This window comes from Uranotaenia lowii, chromosome 3 (genome assembly GCF_029784155.1).
Source record: "Uranotaenia lowii strain MFRU-FL chromosome 3, ASM2978415v1, whole genome shotgun sequence".
Classification (NCBI taxonomy): Eukaryota; Metazoa; Arthropoda; class Insecta; order Diptera; family Culicidae; genus Uranotaenia; species Uranotaenia lowii.
The window spans coordinates 327,949,712-327,972,466 of NC_073693.1; the positions used below are offsets into that span (position 1 = coordinate 327,949,712).

The following is a 22,755-nucleotide window of genomic DNA, read 5'->3' on the forward strand; positions in this document are numbered from 1 at the left end:
AATAAATTTTGTTTGTTTGAGCGGTTTTCGGGAGTAGGAGTTTCATTTTTTTATTTGAAAAATGTTATTCCGTCGGAATGTCCGGTATCAAAGTTTTAACGTCGCCTTTAATGGTCCATCATCTTTAGAAAACGGAACCCTCGCTGTTAATTCGTCGAGTGTCAATCATATCAAACGCAAATTATTTTATAATTTAACCCCATATTCCAAATTTTAGGTTGTGCTGCCGGTATGCAGAAAATGAGCATTTTTTTTAAAAGATTTGTAAGCGTTTATGAAAAAAAAATCGTGCCGGAACCAAACAAAATCAACAAAGTTGTTTCATAGATGAGACATGCTCAGTTGAGTGAAACTTGTATACTTATCCAATGCAAAACTCTCTCAACAACTTAGAAAAAGTTTTAAGAATGGTATTAGCACTACTATTTCAATAAAGTGAATTTGATTTCAATTTTTAAACGATCAATTCGAAATAGGAAAAATAGTAAAAATACTGAACAGCAAATGCACTTGGCATCGCTGGTTGCCCCCAATTTTATACCTTCGTTTTCTATCACACCGGTGGACGGCCAACATTTTTGATCTATTTTTCACGATACAAAAATTCCCATCTGTGCTACAGCTGTCAAAATTCCTACCACTTTTTCCCAACACCATTGGACTTGCTCTTAGTTATGCTTGCATGGACTTTTTGTTATAATTTGAGATATTTTAACATCCTACGAGTACTAAATTATATCTCATTTTGATAGGAAAAACTTGAATATCAAAATAACTTCTTAATATAATTTTGTTTTTCTTTTCTAATCGGGATCAGTTCATTCATAAGAAAAACTTTATCAAATCTGTTTTGACATCTTCAATTCTCTACACGGAAAATAAAAAAAAGGTAAAATTTACCTTTTTGCGAGGTGAATTTTTTCCACCCCTCTTTCGAGGTAAATTTTACCTTTTTTTCATTCACCTAGCAAAAAGGTAAATTTTACCTTTTTTCAATTCACCTAGCAAAAAGGTAGATTTTACCATTTTCTCATTCACCTAGCAAAATAGTAAATAATACCGTTTTCCCATTCACTGATTTAAAAGGTAAATGCTAGTTTGTTTGATTGGTTTCTTCAATAAAATTAATTAAAAAAAAACACAGTTCATGAAAAAAATGGTATTTATTTGAAATAAATAGGGACTGTTACCTAATATTTATTTTTGAAATATATCACCGTGTTCTTTAAAAATTGTTGAGGCAAGTCCTTTGTTCGCCAAGCTTGTCAGGTCCGGCTTTTCCGGAATAATATCTGAAGGCTGACGGGAATACAACACGAAGCTCTGTGGGCCGATCTGAAACAAAAGCAAAGTATTATGAAGAGAACCCACAACTAAATGAAATCTTAAAAAACAATTACCATTTTGTTCCGATTTTCACATCTTGTGCACGAAGCAAAACTTGTTCCTAAACGGCAAAACAGCTTAACCTCAATAAACGGATTCGTCAAATAGTTACTTTTTTTCGAGATGATTTGTACCGTTTTCTTTAGCTCAATCCAGGTCAACTTCACCTCGCTACGAGGTAAGTTTTAACTTATTTGGATTTACCTTTCTCTCTAGGTGGATTATACTTTTTGATTCAGCTCAATTCAGGTGAACTTCACCTCGCTACGAGGTAAAATTTACCTTTTTTGGATTCACATTTTTTCTCGGTGAATTGTACCTTTTTTCATTCTTCGTTTCAGGTATATTTTACCTCGCTGTGAGGTGAGTTTCACCTCGAAAAGGTAGAAGTTACCTTTTTGGCTTTTGCAAGCGTTCACCTTTGCTGTCTCGGTAAATTTTACCTTTTTATTATTTTCCGTGTATAGGTGTTGATTAGGGCTTAGATTCGAAGTTATGATTATCAAAATCATTTTTTTCTATTTCACCTGTTATTTTAGGATAGAGGCATTTTGCAAACATCAAGGGGGAATACAAAAACACCCTCTTATTCCACTTTCCAATCATCATTAAACCTTCGATTAAGCTTCAATCGCCGAATAGCTGTAGGCGCATTTATCTAACTAGGCGCATTTAGAATACTTACCCCTTTCGAGAAAACTTTCGAAAATAGGTAAACTAAAAATAATTTTCACTTAAAATATAAGTTATCTCCGGAATGAATTTTGGCCACATGTAAATTCATGCGAATTTTAAGTGAACGTCAAGTGAAAATTTTCTTGAATGAGAGGTCAAGTGAATTTGGAGTGATCGAGCATGTGGATTGTAAGAGTAAGGTCATTCAATTTTTTCTGTAAACGCGATTTTCCTGTGACTTTTTTTGTATTCGATCAGAAAAGAATAAACTTTTTAAGCGTTGTAATTATTAAAGAATTTTAATCAATCAGAAATTCAGAATTTAAAATTATATTTTCATTTATTGGTTTTGTCCAACAGTTCCGCTGTAGAAAAAATGTCCCGTTGAGTTCAATCGAAACAAAAATGATAACAAAGATTCCCAGTGCAGTTGACCCGACGATATAGAATTTCAAATGTCAGTCACTTAAAATTCATGTGATGAATGAGTAGATTTTGGATCGTTCACTTATAACTTAAGTGAGAGACAAGTGAAATGTACTGAGCCACTTGAAGGGAAGAAATTTACTTGTGCCTTACTTTTAAGTGAATTCTCAAGAGTATTTTAAGCGTTTTTTATGTGTGACACTTTACCAACGTTCTTCCATTTGTGTCAATATATTTTAAGTAGGAATTTGAGTTTAGTGTACACATTCATTTAAAAAAAGTTTGCACTTTTTTGGCAAAACTATAGAATGTTACGAAGATTTTTAAAATTTAAGTTTAAAATCAGTTTTCAGTTTTTAAAAAGACTTAGGTATTAATTCCCATTTTTCTGGTTTCAATTTGAAGGGGAGAGTGGGGTATCGTGGGCCATGGGGAAACGTGGGCCACTTTTAATATCTCAGATGTGTGTTGAGATAAAAATCTCAAACCAACTGTCATCGACGTCGCTTTGCGTAAGCATATATTCCTATATGTTGTTGACTGAAATACGCATCATATGCTTCTTTTATTTATCAAGCTAAAAAAAGTTAGAAAAATTTACTTACATAATTAAAAAAACACCCGTTTATTTCATCGATGGGGAATCTAAAGTGCATAACAAAAATATGCTCATACGCTTATGATCTTAGTTTTTTCATGATCTTTCACGTGGAAAAGGAATTTTTGATGAAACATCAATAAGTCACACAAACGCAACCAATTTGCAAATCATAGCTTGAGGGGAATCGTGGGCCACTCATCTAGAACCACCTATATTTTTATGTTTTTATCCACATTCAGAACTTAAAATACGTTTTACCAATCTGTAAAGTTTTCTTATGCCAAATAAAGAGTTATGACAAATATTATGTCCATCCTTTATAAGAAATTTTGCCAAAACGTCCGCGAGCCAGGTTTTGGAATCTATGCGATCATACACAGCTCTCTTTTTTATTTCATCATCTGAAATTGCTTTAAAATAACGAAATGAATTAGGAAATCACAGTTTTGGGTCAACTCATAAACTTTGCATGTCATTTGGTCAATTTGGATTTGGTGGCCCACGATTCCCCACCATTTTTCAAAATCCAAAAAATATTGCTTTTTTTTAAACAGTCGGAATTTGGGGAAAATAACTTATTAAAAATTTAAAAAAAAATACCTTATGATACCTTGAAAATGTAGAAAACCATACCATTTTTTATTTTCATTTTATCTTTTATAATAAAGAAGTTATGGAACAACGAATAAAAGTGGCCCATGATTCCCCACTCTCCCATACTATTTTATGCCAAAAACTAGTTCTGACTTATGAAGATTTTTGTCTAATAGTTATGAAAGTTTTATAAAGAAGATGGGTTCTTACACAAGTTAAGGTAAAAATCAGCATGAAGCTTGAAGAATGAGTCAAATTCATGATGAGGGAATTTTTAAATTATGTAAATAAATGTTCAATTTTATAGATTTGCCAGTTTCCCTGTCTTCAAGGATCAGATATAGAGGTTTCCAAAAATATTAAAAAAAGTAGAAAATCGCGATCGCTCATCTAAATACGTTTTGCCTAAAAATAAAATGTTAATGAAATTCTCAATTTTTCATTAGTTATTTTCATCTGTATTTTTTAAAATTTCTTAGTTATTTTATCTAACCCTTAGGTTAGGTAGGATACATATTGCACAATTCAACATACTAAAGGGCATGCTTAACAAGAATCTTAAGTTTGTTACCAAACGACAATATAGCATACTTTGGGATCTCTGTTGAAGCCACTTTGATTTATTCACATCAATTACATACTCAGGATGGTTGAGCAGTCTAAGTTCAGGCTTAAGATTTAACATAATTACAATCCAACATTATTACAGTTCAATTTTGCAGTTGTGAATACTCCAAGTGGAAGGGTAAAAGCACAATATCCTCTAAGATCCGTAATTTTATTTGTTGAAATAACCATTTCAGGTAGGTGCCTAATTCGGTTGAATGAGGTGCATCATGAAAATATGTTAAAAATTCCAGATACCGATGACCAAAGCCAAACATGTTTGTTTCCCTAGATGAAAGCACTTCATAATTTTTCAACCTTTTTTTGGCTTTCTTACAGAAAGGCATAGGGAACGGTCAGTTGGGGATATCATTAATTAAGGGTCCAAGACCCCACTTTATAGGTACCAATCGACTCAGCTCGACGAGTTACGATGATGTCCGGGAATTTGTATGTTCCATAAAAACGTTCTTAACACATTAACTCCTATTCTAGGTTTCACGATTTTGATGAATTTAGTATCAAAAAATTGGATTTTTTTTCTTGTAGGACCTATCTCAAAACCAAAAAAAAAACAAAATTGTTTAAAATTTGTCTATTCCATAGTAAATATCATGCTTATGTCGGCTCCAAAAAAGGTAGCCATTTGCTCAGCAGCAGTAGCCAGCAATCGCTAAATTAATCACGAGGCGATCAAAAATTTGACAAAAATTTCATAAAACAGCAGAGAATCGATCCCACGCCATCTAGCATGAGAGTTTAGGAGGTTAACCCCTTGACCACTAGTGAGCGTCGAGATATGTGGCTCTCAAACTTTAACAGTTTGAATTATTTGGATTATAAATGAACTCGTTGAATATAAGTTCGTTTATCCTCCAAAAAACGTACTGGGCACCTTTTTTTTATATTGAGTTTAGTAATTTTTGCTATCGATTTTCTTTAATCATTATCTTTTTTATAGATTAATAATAAATAATTCAGAAATAAGGAATCCATTATTGTGTCATTTATTTCCAAAGATAATTGACACTCTGTAAGAAAGCCTCCAATCCACTGATAAGTGTATTAAATCGGGTTTTTTCTTTGAAGTTGCCCCTGTTGATGGGACCGCTAGGGCCAGTATTGGTCCAACTTGCTAGTTGATTGTTTTTTGTTTTTTTTAGGATTTTAACGCTCTCGCGTTATTCTTCCTCTTTCCTCCGTGTCCAGTGGCCCAATTTGCGTATTTTTCAACCTTATTAAAGCAGGTTCTTAATCATAACATTTTCATGCATCTTCAACCAGAATTTTGAAGGTCTTATATAATATCTAGTAACAAGTAGACTAGTAGAAAAATTATCAACAAAAAATTGTTGTCAACTTACTTTGATTTCCGTAAATCTTATTCCAAATATCACCAATGCAATTGATAACACAAACTTGCCGGTTCGTGTTTGATTTATTGAGGGAAAACGCAAAAAGTTTTTGATAATAAACTGCAATCACAAAACCACGGCGCTTTTTTGATAAGAAAAGCTGCATACGAATATGCACAAGGAAGAATAAACAGAAAAACAAACCGCAGCTGTTTTTGACATTTCGCCTTTTCTATCGCACATTAAAAAGAAGTTACTCAACTATACATTATTTTTAATGCACTTGTTTTCTGTTTGAACCGTTTGCGGAACACACGAGATGAAAAAGTTAATTTTAAAAAAATCGTGAAAAATCAAATTTATTTTTCTAAACAGCATCCGTACCAAACAGTGTCACATAAAACGGCGTATGACTCATTTTTAGCAATGGTATGACTTTTTTTTAAATTTCAACATGTTTTGGACTTTAATAGGCAATAATAAGTGAGTAAAACTGAGTATAATATGTATAGAATATAAAAGCGATCAAAAATTAATTTATAGCCATTTGAAACGTTTCTCAAGGAATGCATTTCCCAAAATTTTGACATCACGTTTTTCTAATACGATATCCCTTTGCGTCTAGGGCGCTACCTAGTGGCTAGTAGGACAAGCATCAAAAGAGAATTGATTTTAAAACTACCAGCGCTCCTTAAGTCGGGAAACGAACCAATGCTGGCCTTTTTTTAAATCGAATCGGCTGGCTCTGCCAGCATATTCAGTATTGTGTGACGTCACGAGATGTCTCCGGTATTTAAACCGGTAAATATTCAAAAAGTTCAATGAAGCTGAAACTGGAACTGGTTTTTCAATGTGATTTCATAGGTGATTCACTTTTTTGGAATTTGGGTTAACATTCTGTATGACATTATGTTGATTGATAAAGCGATTCAGAAATAAGATGAGGTTTTTGAAGGACATAATTCCTTTCATATCTCAAAAGTTTTATGACTTATGAGAAGGGAGCCTTATTTCCGATTTAATTTAGAAAGAACCAGTTGGAACTAGGAAAATATGTTTATTTTCGGATTATTCCTGCTGTAATTGAACTAATTGAACTGTAATAATTGATGTGGATTTGGATTCCCTCAGAAATACTTTTTTAATTAAAAATTTACTCTGAAACATTGAATGCTTCATACAAAAAAAAATTAAACCGAAATTTCTCATCTAATGATACAAGGTAGAACAATTTATGATTATTTCACAATTTGAATTGAGTAAAGAAGTTCAAGTCAGATAATATAAATAATTGGTGAAAAATAAAAAAAAAACAAGAGCTTTGTAGAATGCTGTCTCCTACTTAACGAAAAATAAAACAAGTCTTCTTGCTATTCAGCAATCACTCCATGATAACGTAAGTATTGTTTTATTGAATCAAATATTTCACTTAATGTATTCTATAGTTTACTGAATAATCATGCTTTTTTATTTAGTTCATGATATTCTGCATTTTGCTTCAAAGTAGTTGAATATTTGAAAATGTATGTGCTGGATGTTATCTAGATAGTCAAAATTTTAAATGTTGTATTCATATGTTGAGAAAAAAGGCTGCAACATTTCTTCTCCAAGTGCATTGGTGATAAGCCTCGTGTTTTTTTTTAAATTTTATCCCTGAAGTCAGGATAAAAAGCAGTGGGAAAATTCTGAGGCCTATACCATCAATAATGTAGTGCATTTCCATCATCGTATAATCATCATTTGCCTTTCTAGTACGATATTTTGTTTGCATGTTTCATTTTCTTCGGCGCTTTCTCGCTTTGCATGATTGTAATAATATTAATAGATAACAAAATCTAAAAAAAAGTTTCACAGTACCTTGCACAAGTCACTCAACTCGAGTGCAAGCGCTCATATGGTCGATTCTCCTTTCCGACGAACTGCTGATCCGGAACGTGCTGCTGCTCTCCGATGGTTTGAGTTTCACATATCACATCTACCTTCTATTATCGAGATCCGACAACCGAAGGTTAAGCGTGAATTTTGTTTGCAACTAAATGATTCATATTTCTCTAGATTATTACTTAGCTTAAACAAACTTTGTTTTTGCTTTAGAATTATCATCTTATAATTTATTTGATCCATTATACAAAAATAAAATCGATTAACCAATCTCTGCTAGATTGTTTTTTTTTCATTTTCGTTTGCAAAATCTAACAAATGATGAAATGCTTCTACGGAATTGAGTCACTTGTTAAAGTAAATATCACAGCCTTTTTTCTAATAGTTGATCTCCTTTTTTCATTAGTTATCTCTAATCTGCTACGACTTTTATATTATTTAGTTTATGATGTTGTCTTCAAAAATCTTCAAAAAAACCTGGGAATCTCTGTTGAATTTTATAGTTTTCATGCGCTGGGCCGTTGTTTCAGCTTTTCGAAAAAAAAATGATAGCCACCAATCAACAGAATCGACTTCGTGTTAAAAAAACGTAGTATATAAATAAAAACAAAGAATCCTACTTATTTGATTATGATTGTTCGATATTTTCATGCCTGCAGCTTAGTTGAAAAAAAAAATATAATGGTTGGTATTCATTCGAGAATGAAAACTGGTGGTTTTGATTAAAAAAAAGTAGATAATGCTCAGTGACGTAACGAAATGATTACATACGGATGACGTAACTGCAATTAGGCTTCATCAACTGATGCAGATGCAGGTTCTTCCCCGGCAGGTGGTTCCGTGTTTACTGGGGTAGCCTCGAACGTCGGCTCTGCAACAGACGGAGCGACGATTTCTGGTTGTTGCTGTTCTTGCTGAATTACCGGTGGTGGTGGAGATGGTGAGTATAGTTGTGCCCGGCTAGGCTCTGGTGAATGTTGTTTGTGCACTACTTCCGGTTCGCGGAATTGCTGGGGTGGAGGACTGTTATTCCGAATCGGTTCAGGTTCGGGTTCACGATGTTGTTCCGAAGCTCCTCCAGATTCGTCGAATAATGGCGTACCTTGGCCACCGGAATTTTTGTTATCTCCGCGATTTTCTTGATGGGGTGCAGGCTCTGATTCCATAAACATATCTTCAGATTGGCCGAAATTTCTTTCAGGTCGAGCATATTTTTCTGGTTGTTCGAAGTTTTCTTCGGCTTGTGGAACGTGGGTAGTCTGTTGTGGGACTTCAGAATCCGTGTGTTGAAAATCTTCCGATTGTTTGTTACTTTGCTCTTGCTGAGAGAAAGCATCAGCACCTTGTGTCTCAATGTTGCCGCTATTTTTCCCGGCATCTGATTTGGCTTCCTGTGTAGGTTCATCTACTCGATCTTCGCGCCGTTCTTCATGTCGTTCTTCATGTCGTTCTTCATGTCTTTCTTCACGTCTTTCTTCACGTCTTTCTTCGCGTCTCTCTTCGCGTCTTTCCTCGCGTCTCTCCTCGCGCCTTTCTTCACGTCTCTCTTCACGTTTTTCTTCGCGCTTTTCTTCGTTTCTTGTTTCCTGTCGCCCGTCTAATTGTTCCTGTTGAGGTTGTTCTTGTTTGCGTTTAGGCGGTGCAGCGGGTACGTCATCCCAAATTTCATCATTGTCATCCCACCGAGAACCACCACCGCCTTGTCCACCACTATTGAGCTGTGGTTCATCCGGATTTTGATGACGGCCTTGCTGTTGTTCCTGTGGCTGATCATCTTGGCCACCAAAACTACGGCGTTGATTACGTTGATCTGGTCTTTGATCGTTTCGTTGATCATTTCTCTGATCGTTACGGCGATCGTTCCTACCAAATCTACGACCTTCGTTGTCTCCGCCGCCGTTTCCGTCATTGTTATCTCGCCAATTGCCACGTCCTCCTCTACCACCGCGTTCATTGCGATCGTTCCAACGCCGGTTGTTGAAATTACCACCGTCTCCCCGATCGAAGAACTGCTGCTGGTCCCCGCCTTCATCACCACCTCCTCCACCTCCTTGTTCGTTATTGCCAAACATTCCACCACCCATGTTAAGGAGAGACATTATGTTCACCGGTTGTTGCATATCGCCTTCTTTTACACCAACATAACATTTGAAAGCAGGGATATTCAATGGAAAGAGAAAAGATAACATTAATCATTAATATAGGGTGCTAAAAAATTGGCGGCCGCTTATACAACTAGCAGACATTAAGATCTTTTTTTTTTGTTACAGGCTGTATGAGTACTTAGTAAGAATCAGAAGAATGTTTTATGCTGCTAGTTGTTTTGTCACACAATTTTTTGTACTAACCCGGTCCACCGCGTCCGCCGCGATTCTGCATGAATCCACCGCGATTATTGAATCTTCCTCCACGTTGATTGTTATTGAACCTACCGCCCTGCTGGAAATTTCCACGACGACCAAAATCATCTCCGCCACGATTGTTGAAATCTGTCGGTAGAACAACGAAAGTTACACCGAATATAGGATCATTTTACTTGAACTACTCACCGTCGCCTCCTTCATTATTCATATTACGACCTCCTCTGAAATTTCTTCCGCCACCAAATGGTTGACCATCTGCTCCTTCTTCGCCACTACCTCCTCGTTGGCTGAAATCAGCTCCAGCTAACTCACGCAAACGATCTGAAAGAGGCCGATTGTCCCGACCTCCACCTTCATTACCTCCTCCACGGTTACGATCATTGCTTCCCCAGCGACTACTACGCTCACCTCGTTCGCCATTGCCATCGGGGCCATCACGGAAATTCCTCCGACCTCTTCCACCATCGCGTTCCTGATCTCTTCGATTGCCGCCACGATCGCCGTCATCCCTTCCACGACGTTCGAAATCGCCACGGTTGTCACCTCCACGTCTGCCACCATCTTCACGGTGATCGCGTCCAAATGGTGCCATTCCCGGAGCATTCGGTGGGATCAATGGCGGAGGGGGTTGATTAAAGAACGCCGGATTTGAGGGTGGCATTGGTGCTGCCCCGTGGCTTTGGTTTGAGTTGTCATCGTCCATATCGATATCCATATCATCGCCGCCACCAGATTTCGGAGCCACGTGCGAAGGTGGGGGTGGCGGAAGTACTCCGAACCCAGCCATCGGCAGTGGTGGAGGATTAGTGAGTCCGCCAGCTGTAGCAGCCATCATGAGGTTCGGGGGTGGTACATTTATACCCATTCCCGGAACGATGGGCAGTCCCATCATCGGTAGTCTGCAAAGATAATAATTGTCTCAGATATAAACCTATTCTTGGCTTCAATAATTTCAGCATTACCTTGGAACGACGCCTCCAACAGGGAACGTCATACCCATGGCTCCCATCAAGGCAGCCGTAGGTGGTGGCTGACTTGTGTCTACTCCGTAAAGTGGGTTGACTATTCCGGTGCCTTCCGAATGCTTCTTCTGGTTCCCGTTTGCCAATTTATCCTTCATCCACTGAGGCATGGTGTCTTCGTCGAACATGCCACCTTCTTCAAGTGATTCTAAATCGGTGTGTTCGTTCAGTTTACTCCACGGAATGTAGCTCACCCCTATTTGAATTGGATTTTTTTGAAATCGAAAAAAAAACATGAATTTGTTGTAGGAAGCTATTGCATTGGTAAAGAATTTGCTAGACACTAACCAAGATCGAGGTCCCAATAGTCTTTCCACTCCTTGCTCTTGGCACCTTTGGCAGTGGCCCACGAAATGGTAATGGCCCTTCCGTGCAGTTTGTGGCTCTTTAGGCTTTGCATGCTTTTGTACGCATCCTGTCGACGGTTCATCACGATAAACGCACAACCACGTGGCGAAATCAAATCAATACTGACGATATCGCCATATTTGCCAAAAGTATCGGATAGTTCTTCCTGCTGGACCAGTTTAGACAGATGTCCAACCCAAAGGGTGGTGCTGCACACTGTATAGCACAAAAAAATAGAACAAAACCAATACGCCCATTAGTAAATAGCGATCTTTTTCTCTCATCTCGATCTTCGTCTCATCAGAAACACGTTACAAAGTTCGGAATCTTCAACCACAACTCAAGTCCTTCATACTCTTTCATTTCTTTCAAATCCAGTTACTGCCCCGCCCACACATTCTTACCACTAAGGTGTTCCTTCTTGATTTCCGGCAGTCCTCGCTTCTTGCGTTCTCGCTCACGTTCCTTATCCTGTTCCTTCTCCTTTTGGCTCTTGCCCCGATCACGATCTCTGTCGCGTGAAGACCGACGATCTCCACCCCGTCCACGGCCACGCGAATGTGATCGGCTTCGGCTGCGAGACCTGGACCGGCTGCGACGACTGCGACCTCCACGATCTCGATCGCGGTCCCGCCTGGAATCTCTCGGTGACCGGGAACGACTCTTTCCACGGCGACGCGAAGTGCTGGTCGAAGATTTATATTGCTGCTCCCCGATAGTGCTGCGAGGCGACGAACTATGTGTGTCACTGATAACCTGTAGATGAAAAAGATTGAAAATGTGTGAATCAAACCATTTCCCGACCAACGTTCACCGTCGGTTTGGGGATAATGGATATGTGTTGATAGATGTAGTTATTTGAACGACGCCTTCGAGTTTATTTTTGTTCTTTGCGAGCGACCGAGAAAGATTTCCCACTATGCAACGTGTTTCTGCTGAGATCGAGAGTAACGAGATTGAACCATTTTCAAATTCCAGCAACGATTGTTTGTGTATTTTTGCGCATCAGTATTATAATCGAGAGAGAGAGAGATCATGACAAAACTTTTGGAAGAAAAAGTGAGGACTTACCGGTGGTGAAGAATCAAGTTACAACTCGCAACTTATTCTTGGATGCTAACGGGGGGAAACCGTTTACAAACGATGATCTCGATGGATTGCAACATGAGTCTACTTACTGGTTTGTGTGCAATACTTCAGACGATTGGAGTACATTGAGATATATGTTTAAAATGAATATAGCTACTTTCGTAAATATTTGACATTTGCGTCAAGAAGGCATACGGTACTTGTGAAATATTAATGTTGTTTCGTTGGGTCCATTAAGCATGAAGTTATTGCGTTCGGTAAAGTAAGTTGAAAAATAACATTTTCAAGTGAGGTTAACTACTTTTGACAAAAACAAGTCGAGAAAGAAATACAATTCTAAACTCTACTGGGATAATGATGATTATTTGTAATTTTTCATTTTACAGTTTGAGCTTATCTATTTTTTAAAAGGCTTATTCTGTTCGGAACAACAGCTCAACTATGTACTTCAGACTACAAACCCACAGTTAGTGCAGTTAAATTTACTGACAAATTTCCATAATTCACAGTCGGTTTTTGGTAGAAATGTTTGATCCTTCCTTTTTCCTGATCTATATTCATAGTTGAACCCCCTTTTTTAGATGAACAGCAATTGGTCATTTCATCAACACATCATACTAACTGTTCATGAAAAGTCGATCTTGGGATGCGGTAAAAACTGTTCCTCACAGAAAAGCTACTGATTATCAGTTCACCGAAGTTTAGCTTATTTCATTTAATGCAGTGATATACATTTTTGGTCATTTTGAGAAAATTTAACGTAGACGAATAAAGGTCAAAAAACTCTCCTTCAGATTATAGTTACGGAAAATACACAAACAAATCCCACCTTCCATTGGAAAATATACAGCGATCCAGCCAAAGAACAAAAATTATCGTTCGAAATGCAAATTACCTCGGTCACGATGTCGAAATCATTGCCATCGCTTTCCTTTGATGCCGGAAGACCTATAATGGTAAAATTAAAATAAAAAGTGGATTAGAAAATTCCCTGATCGAATCGGTTTGCTAGCATAATTTGAACTCACCGGCAGTCATATCCATCGGTGGTTGCCGACTCAGATCGCACTCGTTGGCAAAGGGTAGCTTCTATGAATGAAATCGAAAAAATGATAAAAGGAACAAAAATAAAGCAAAAAGAAAAAGAGAGAAACAAAAACACTCAATTAGCACACAAGCGACACACAGAACGCTTACATGGTAGCCGCCGTCGTGGGCACCACCACCAATAGTAGGCACCTTGAGAACGCTGGCCAGATGTTTCTCGAACTTTTCCTCCTTCATCTGCATCTCCGACAGCTTGCTTTGCTTTTCCTCCATCTCGTGCTGCTTCAGCTTCTGCAGGTTCTGCAGCTGCTTGAGTACGTTCGGATCCGACAGGATCTGGGCAAGATTGTTCCCATCCGGTAATGTGGTAGACGGAACGGATGGCGAGTTTTTGTCCTCATCGTCATCGCTTCCATAATCGAAGTCCAGCAGTTTCTTATTGAACTTCACCTGATCCTTGCCGCTTCCACCCAGGGAACTATCGCTGGTTTGGCGCATCAGCAGCTGTTGGATCTGCTGCAGCTGACGGAGCACGTTGGGATGCAATGGTTTCTGGAATGGAGTTGGCGAGAAAGATTGATTAAGGTAAAATGTGAGTCGGTGTGTTGGTCGATTCTTGAGTTTCAGGTCTTAATCTTCGCAGATTTTATCGTAGTTTTATTATAATATCCTTATTCAATTATACAGTGTATCAAAAAATTGTCCGTACAGCACGTTCCTTGAAGTCCAAACAATCAAAAAGTGCACTTTTTTAGTCAATAAAAATACTACAAAAACATCATTCGCTGCAGAAATTAGTCGTTTTTGTAGATCAGTATTAAAAACGTTTATAAATTAAACCTTAAAAATAATCTAATTCATTTTGTATAGAAAGTCCCAAAAACGACGTCAAAAAATTGTCCGTACACTGAGGCCTTTGTCAAATATTAGTCAAGTAAACAGTTTTGTGTCAGTCTTTCAAACGAAGAAACGTGAATTGAATCTCAGCAAAGACAATTTCCAGTGGTCTGAGTGATAAATACGGTAAAATGAACTTTATCTAGCATAAATCAGTAGATTTTCGTGTATCCGGATGTCAACGGGTATTTTTTTGTGAAAAGCAGACATTTTCCTGTTAATTAAATCCACAAAAATTAACATGAAAATGTCTGCTCTTCACAAAAAAATACTCGTTGACATCCGGAAACTGATTGCTGACCTGAAGGATGACGGTAAAAGCTTGTCCGAAATTGCAGGTATAGTAAAACGGCCACGATCGTCGGTTCAGTATGTCCTTCAGAACTTTAAAAAGACTAACTCCCTGGAGACCACTCCAGGAAGAGGCCGCAAACTGAAGCTTACGGATCGTCACCATCGCATCATTAGCAGGGAAATCAGTCAGATTCCTAAAATCAGAGCCCCGAAACTAGCAGACAGCCTGAAGAATTTTGAAAATATACAGGTTAATCCTCAAACGGTACGGAACATACTTCATGTGAAAAAAAAAACCAAGGTCGTGTTGCTCTGAAGAAGCCGTTTATATCTGCTAAAAAAAAGAAAAGGCGGCTGGAATACGCTCGAAAGTATGTCCTGGAACCGGAAGAGTTCTGGCAGAACGTCATATTCACGGACGAAAGCTAATTTAAAATTTTTGGGTCTGACGGACATGTAAGAGTATGGCGTAATCCAAATACTGAATTGGATCCGAAAAATTTGTGACCGACAGTTAAGCACGGTGGTGGCCATGTAATGGTGTGGTATGCTTTCAGCGCAAATTGCACCGGAAACTTGACATTCATTTACGGAGAAAAATAAAAAGATTTATCAGTCATATTACGCGTCTACAGGAATATAAATATGATTGTTTGGTTCTGACCCGAAAATACGATCAAACCAACCATCAGCTTATACGATTAGTCCCCAGTGAGTTAGTCTTCTTAAAATTCTGAAGGACATACTGAACCGACGATCATGGCCGTTTTACTATTTTATGCGTAGTTCGAAGACAAGTAAATAAATGAATTTCGGACAAGCTTTCACCGTCATTCTTCAGGTCAACAATCAGTTTCCGGATGTCAACGGGTTTTTTTTTTGTGAAGAGCAGACATTTTCCTGTTAATTTAATCCACAAATTGTTTAAATCTACTGATTTATGCTAAATAAAGTTCATTTTACCGTATTTATCGCTCAGACCACTGGAAATTGTCTTTGCTGAGATTCAATTCACGTTTCTTCGTTTGACAGACTGACACAAAACTGTTTACTTGACTAATATTTGACAAAGGCCTCAGTGTACGGACAATTTTTTGACGTCGTTTTTGGGACTTTCTATACAAAATGAATTAGATTATTTTTAAGGTTTAATTTATAAACGTTTTTAATACTGATCTACAAAAAGGACTAATTTCTGCAGCGAATGATGTTTTTGTAGTATTTTTATTGACTGAAAAAGTGCACTTTTTGATTGTTTGGACTTCAAGGTACGTGCTGTACGGACAATTTTTTGATACAGTGTATGTATGAAACAACTGAAGATTGCTATGAAAAACGCACTCGCCTCATGTCTCAGATCGCATGTCTGAAGTCTTAAATCCGTTTATAAAAAAGCCAGTGAACGTTGTTACCATAACTACCTAGGTCGCATACAACTTAACTCAAGTGCTGCCCAAAATCGTTTTGGAAACGAGTAAATAGTCAGCGGAAAGAACCTGGTAGACCTTTTAAATTTACACGGACATCACTACGGCATTTGACTCAGTAAATCACTTAATTTTACTTTTAAAGTCAAAACGCTCGGATTATCGGAGAGATCCTGCGCCTGGATCAGATGCTACTTAACTAATCGTCGTCTTGCTGTTAAAATCGGATCCTCAGAATTTCCAGATTTCATTCCGACAGGTGTACCACAAGGAAATAATCTGGGCCCTTTATTGTTCACCCTGTTCCGTAATGATATCAACGTGCTGCTTGTTAGATGCGGAGTACTCATGTACGCGGACGATTTGAATTTTTTTTTTGACCGTTAACAGCTTGGCAGATTGTCAGATACTACAGCGATTCCTCGACACGGTTGTAAATTGATGTGCTGTCAACCTACTGGCCTAAAGCGTTTCTATGTGCTGTTATCATAACATTTTGACACAAGAAACTTCCATTTTTTTACGACTAAGGACCTTGACGTTGTTTTGGATAGTCATATGACATTTAAGCGCTACACTTGAAAAGGCTATCCGAATGCTGGGATTAGACGTATGACAAATTTACAAAATTACAAATTACAAAATTAGACGTATGACAAGAATTTACGGATCCTGTTTGCCTACGAGCTCTGTATTGCTGACTGGTCCATTCAATATTAGAATCTGCAAATCTGGCAAGGTGGTTATTTGAAGCTACATGGTTAGCGCATTTTGAAGCGGTTCAACGGAAATTCGTTCGTAATGCTCTGCGTGATCTACCGTGGGATTATCCTCGAAACCTGCCACCTTATGCACAACGTTGCGTTTTGCTTGGCCCTGTCGGATCGCCATTTCATCGGTCAATCACTATTTGTGGCGAAAATTCTCAGAAACGAAATCGACTGTTCTTGGATACCTTCTCTCTTTATGCCCCAGAAAGAGCTCTGCGAAATAGTGACTGGCTTCCACGGGAATCGAGAAATACACGCTACGGCAGCAACGACCCGTTACGTTCCGCAAAAATTCGCTTCTTACACCATTATGCTTTTTTAAGCAAAGAACAACAGAAAGAAGAAACAACTAATTAAGTAGAACACTCTGAATGTACGTTTAGATAGACCTAGATTTAAGTAAACCATTGGTCAGACGGTCTTTTTTATACACAATAAACATGTTTCTGTATGACATTACGGCGAACTCTGATCGTGGAATCTGCGATCAGATTGCCCCAAGGTAGCATTCTAGGACCAATTATTTTCCTAATTCATTTCAACGACGTGTTGTCACTCCTCGACAGCCCCAAACGACCCCGACGACATAAATTGTCAATTCAACCTCTTCGCTGGTGCGACATTAACTGTCTGCCATTAAACCGCAGCAAATTTGCAGTCATCAGCGTTCTTGTAAGCGGCAGCCTTTATTTGCGGAATACTTCCTTGGAGACGAACCCTTCGCACGTGTGAACCACATCAACTATCTTGGCGTAATCTTAGAACAGTGCCTGGAATTCAAGGCACACACAAACTACGTGATTCACAAAGCATCCAGAAGCCACGGTTTCATTTTTAGAGCTACGAAGGACTTCAAGAACGTGTATTGCTACGGCAGCATTGTTCGTTCCATTCTCCAATACGCATTAGTTATCTAGTGCCCCTATTACCAGAACGGTGTTGATCGGCTCGAGGCTATTCAGCGGCGATTCTTGAGATACGCCCTTAGACACCTGAACTGGCAGGACCCTTTTCGCTTGCCTAGCTACGAAAATCGATGCCGGCTTAATAGATATTGAAACCCTTCAAGTCCGCAGACATGCAAAGTCATAGTTTTGATGCGTTGAAGAACAACGGTCATGAGCTCTTCTCCTGGTTGTCATCCAGATAGGATGATTCCTATTAGGATGGACCGAAATAATCTGTTCGGTCGTTTACACTACTTGTTCTTTCGAAGAAAGGGTGATCGAGGTGTTCCTTAGAACCCTTTTTTGATTGGGAAGTCAATCGAACGATCTGCCGATAAAATTGACAATGGATATTTCCGATACCCAAAATCAATGGTACGTTTTAAAAGTTCAAAATAAAGAACAGGTTGAAAAACAGGTTGAAGAGACATGAAACCTGAGACATGAGACGAGAGAAGTGAGCCGTAAGGAGTGAAATGAGGTGAGAAAAGTGAGACGTGACAAGTTAGAAGTGATAAATAAGAAATGAGACGTGAGCCGTAAAAAGTTAGAAGCGAGATGTGAAAAGTGATTTTTTTAAATTTTCAAGTCTGACTTCTAACATTTCATAGCTCACTCCTCACGTCTTATGTCTAATATCTTACTTCTAACGTCCCACTTCTACATTCTCAATGCTCTTCTCACTTCTCACGTCTACCTTCGCACTTCTTACGACTGATTTCTCACTTCTCACGGCTCACATCTCACGTCTCGCGTACCCGTCAAACTTTTCACGGATCACTTCTCAGTTTTCTGGTCTCAGGTCTCAGGTCTGAGGACTCAGGTCTCAGGTTTCGAGTCTCAGGTCTAAGGACTCAGGTTTCGAGTATAAGATCTCAGGTCTCATTTCTCAAGTCTCAAGTTTTAGGTCTTAGGTCTCAGATGCCAGGTCTTAGGACTCAGGTCTCATGCCTTGTGTTTCTTTGTTTTTCTCACGTCTCATATCTCATGGCTCATGTCTTATGTCTCAGGTCTCAGATCTCAGTATTCATATCGCATGTCTCATGTTTTAGGTCTCATGTCTCAGGTCTCAAGTCACAGTTCTTATGTCTCAGGTCTCAAGTTCCAAGTCTAAGGGCACAGGTATCTGGTCTCTCATGTCTAATGTCTCATATCTCATGTTTCAGATCTCAGTTCTCAAGTCTCAGGTTTCAGATCTCAAGTCGCAGGTCTCAGGTCTCAGATTTTATGTCTCATTGGGGCTTATTCTGCGACTCGAGTGACGTGACTCACGAAACATCACTTCTTCGTCCTGACTGCAGAAAATGCTCCAGAAAAGAAATTTGTGTATCGATGAGTTCTGGAGACCAATAAAAGCTCATCCGAACGAAAATTTCGAGGCTAGAGAGGCTATTTAAGCCAGCAAAACTACATATATGAAATCTCGTAAGTCACGTCATTCGAGTCGCAGAATAAGCCCCATTATCTCAACTCAAAGTTTTTTTACACAATTTTCGGGAAATCAGCAAGGTTTTTTATGCGGTTTTCAGGAATTAATACGGTTTTTTTACGCGGTACACGTATACTGCCGTTCTAAGCAAGATTGTCCCATGTGAAAAAACGTGCAAACGAGAAAAACGCGATTGAAATATCAGCTATATTTCCAATGTTGCGCTCAAACTAAACATTCACCCCCAGTTTTTTCGTAGTGAACAGTTCAAGTTAATCATTTTACAATGTTTTCTGCCAAAAGAATTACATTTCCTACAAAAAAACAGCAAATTAGAGCCAAAAATGCTTCATGTGACACTTTTGCGTAGAATCAGAACGCATGTCGATACTAGTTCTACGAAAAACTGTCACACGGCTACAATTTTTCTATCATTTTAAAAGCTTGCGTAGTTTATTTTTTTCCCAAAAACTCATGCTAAACCGTAATTTGAGAAATACCTTTCTTTTTTGTTTATAAAAATGTATAGTTGCGTATGGATCTTGTAGTGTCTACCGAAAAGTGTTTAGTGAAAATTTCTCTGAATAAAACACTCAAGGCTTCTCGCTCCTCCTCTGCCCTCTATTTTAGTGTTCTTTTCAGTGAATATCATTAAATTCAACAGTTTGAACTCATCTTAAGACAATTTTTTGATAAAATTTGCATTTCTCATAGAATTTTCTCTAGTGTGACATTCTTGCGTAGAACTATCAACATAGAGACAACCACCTTGATGAAAATTTCGTAAGTTCAGAACAAAGTTTACTTGTTTGTGTTTTTATTCGAAGGTTAACACTAAAAGAGACCGTTTCCAGCAAAAAAGTGAAAATGACCCAAAAGTCACATGGGACATTCTTGCTTAGAACGGCAGTATACCATCGTACAAAAAACTTCACTGTATTTCATTAAAATGTGTGAAGGTTATTTTATTTGAAATTTCAATTTTTTCAGTATGATTTTGGAAATTATCGTGAAAAACTACACTTCAGAATAAAAAAGCATTGACAAAAAAAATTTCTACTCCTTCCTGCAATCGACTTTATAACCATTTTAAATCGACGGCAAAAAATTATTTTTTTTTAGCTTCAAAATATTTGATTTTCCATACTAAGTACTAAATTCGTATAAAATCACTTTTTCCCTAGTTCGCCTAGTGAAAAACAGTTGGCGCTGCATGTCGAACAACTTTGCTGTAAACCAAGCGTTACCGGTAGATGGGCCATCGTGCACCAGATGTCACCCCAGTTGCAAAAAAGGCTGTCAGTTCGAAAGTAGAGTGGTTCACCACATTCCTTAATTAAAAAAATGGAACCAGAAAAAATGTTTAAACTGACAATTCGATGCTATAATATTGAACGAATTATTTAAACTAAAAAAATCTCTTAAGATACTTTGATGACGACTAGGAACATCGTATTTTCTTGAATTTTTGAAAATCCCAGAAAAAAAGGATTCTGTGTTCTATGTTTTGAAATCTATATGCAGTGCAAATTCTTTTTAGATTTTTGGAATTTTATGAAACTGACAGTCATAAGCGCAGTTCAGAATGGATAACATTATCGTTATCTTTTTATCGTTTTACATACCGATAAGAATAGATAATTAAGTTCACATTCAAAACTCACCGTATCTGATTGCTGCGTAGAACTGCCATGATCGTCCAGAGGTCCTGGAGAATCGTGCGACAGGGCCGATGTATTCATACCGTTGGATCCACCGGATTGATCCGCAGCACCACTAGAGCTTCCACCTGCCGCACCACCAGCAGCCATCGAAGCATTGTACTGCTGGTGCAGCGGATGTTCCGGATTGGCAAGATCAAACAGGGGTTGAATCACTTCCGGCGCAAAGACCATATTCTTTTGCCACAAATTCAGCACCCGTATAATTTTGCTCTGTATTGTAGATAAAAAAAAACCTTTATTAGTGTCAACTTCCGGAATTCAGATTAAACTACAGATTTTACCTTATCCTCCGGTGGGCAACGAAACAAGTGTGCAAAAGTTTGCTCCATATTCCGGGCAAACCGAGGCGCAAAGACATCCTTCTCCGGGCCGAACTGATGCCGCGATTGCCGCACAATCGAATCGATAACGTACAGACCGGGGATCTTGTATTCAGATTTGCACTTGCTGATAAACTTTTCTACGCTCTGTACGACGTGTTTGTAGAATTTGATGGCCTTCATGGCGCTCCTGGTAATCGAGGCCATCTTTGCCTTGGAGATCGGCGGCTTTGCTTCGTAAAGCCCCGAAAGCTGCAAAAAATCGAGGAGACATTTTAGAACACTTTTAACACAGCAATATCCCGGAATAGACCGGGAAACTTTCTCCCCCAACTCTGTTTTATGTAATTTTCTTCGTTAGCACCACTACACAATAGGCTTTGCGAATACGAGGAGCACCCATTTTAATGCCTCCTTGTCCGTACTTCTAATTTGAGGTCACCACCGTCAAAGCTCAATGCCATGTCGTCACGAGTGGAAAATTTGCAAAACTTCCCCAAGCTCACCTCCTGGTTAAAAACACGAACCGTTTCCATTCTTCACTTGTTACTACTAACTTTAGTGCACTATTAGAATCTATTTAGTACCATTTACTGGTACATTTCACCGCAAAATTGCAAAAATCCGTAGACACCGTACGGCTTTGTCACAGATTTCACACACGCACACGAACTTTTTTCAACCGACCAAAATGGCTGCCGCTATCTCGGTTCGTCGATTTATACCGTTTTTTACTCGACCGAACTGTCAAATGCGCCGTTTTCGTCGATTGGGTCAACTGATCGAAGCTGGATATTCACACTCCTTTTTCAAACTCAAAACTTAATTGCTTTGGCTCAAAACAGCACTTCAGTGGACAGCTCTAAATTTCTAAAAGTACACGCAATCTAAAAAACGAGTGATCTATTTTTTCTTGAGTGTAATTGCAAAAAGATGTAATTTTAAACTCCTTTTGATGTAATATTAGACTTTTTTCAAAAATAGGATAGAAATAAACTGTTTTGATGTAATTTTACATTGCGTCGTGTAAAAATCAACCGGTCAATGAAATTTATGTCACAAACCGTGTAAAGTTAGATCTGTTTGATTTAAAATTGTATGCACATATTTAACTTCTGCCTTTTTATATTTCGTTAGTTTGCGCACAAAGTAAACAAGTCGAAAAATTATTCGGAAACGAGTCGATCAAAGGCGTAGCTACCTACAGCAGCACTTCTAGAGTCTTTTAAAGTCGTAAGTATACGTGAAATGAAGAATGCGGTTGAAACTGACTATACACTCAGAAATGAAAAAAATATAAATTTATTATTTTTCATGTATTTTCCCGCTTCACCGTGCCCACTCCCAGAGTTATTTCTCGGGGTGTAATAACTGAAATATTTCTCGTCGAGAAATATCTCGGTTATTAAAATTTTGAGAAATATCTACGACAGTGACATCTGGTGGTGGTCAATGGAACGAAATTTAAAACGGTGGTTGTATTTCAGAGTTTTCTTAATATTTTAAGACAACATTGCCAGAAAAAAAAACAATTTTTCATGTTTGAAAATTTTA

At 38.2% G+C, this 22,755-nt stretch overlaps 2 protein-coding genes across 5 annotated transcripts in view; both read right to left on the reverse strand.

Moving 5' to 3' along the window:
• LOC129755379 (probable pseudouridine-5'-phosphatase) overlaps positions 1 to 5,810 on the reverse strand; it is a 45,337-nt gene extending 39,527 nt beyond the window's left edge. For both annotated transcript variants that reach the window (XM_055751829.1, XM_055751830.1), the window contains exon 1: positions 5,653 to 5,810. The gene's annotated coding sequence lies outside the window, so the exon portion shown is untranslated. The remainder of the gene's footprint in view (positions 1 to 5,652) is intronic.
• Positions 5,811 to 7,007: 1,197 nt separating this feature from the next.
• On the reverse strand, positions 7,008 to 21,873 carry LOC129755457 (uncharacterized). Of its 3 annotated transcripts, none has more exons than XM_055751964.1 (12): positions 21,708 to 21,873; positions 21,163 to 21,453; positions 20,822 to 21,091; positions 13,586 to 13,945; positions 13,375 to 13,435; positions 13,242 to 13,294; positions 11,662 to 12,013; positions 11,198 to 11,473; positions 10,850 to 11,105; positions 10,074 to 10,786; positions 9,873 to 10,013; positions 7,008 to 9,652 (listed from the first exon to the last, which is right to left on the reverse strand). In XM_055751964.1, the coding sequence occupies exons 1-12, from the start codon at positions 21,735 to 21,737 to the stop codon at positions 8,313 to 8,315; spliced, it is 4,143 nt and encodes a 1,380-aa protein (XP_055607939.1). In that variant the 5' UTR covers positions 21,738 to 21,873; the 3' UTR covers positions 7,008 to 8,312. The 3 variants fall into 3 exon arrangements, with proteins under 3 accessions (XP_055607939.1, XP_055607938.1, XP_055607937.1); XM_055751963.1 differs by having other exon boundaries at positions 7,008 to 9,649; positions 13,544 to 13,945; XM_055751962.1 differs by having other exon boundaries at positions 13,544 to 13,945.
• Positions 21,874 to 22,755: the final 882 nt, after the last annotated feature.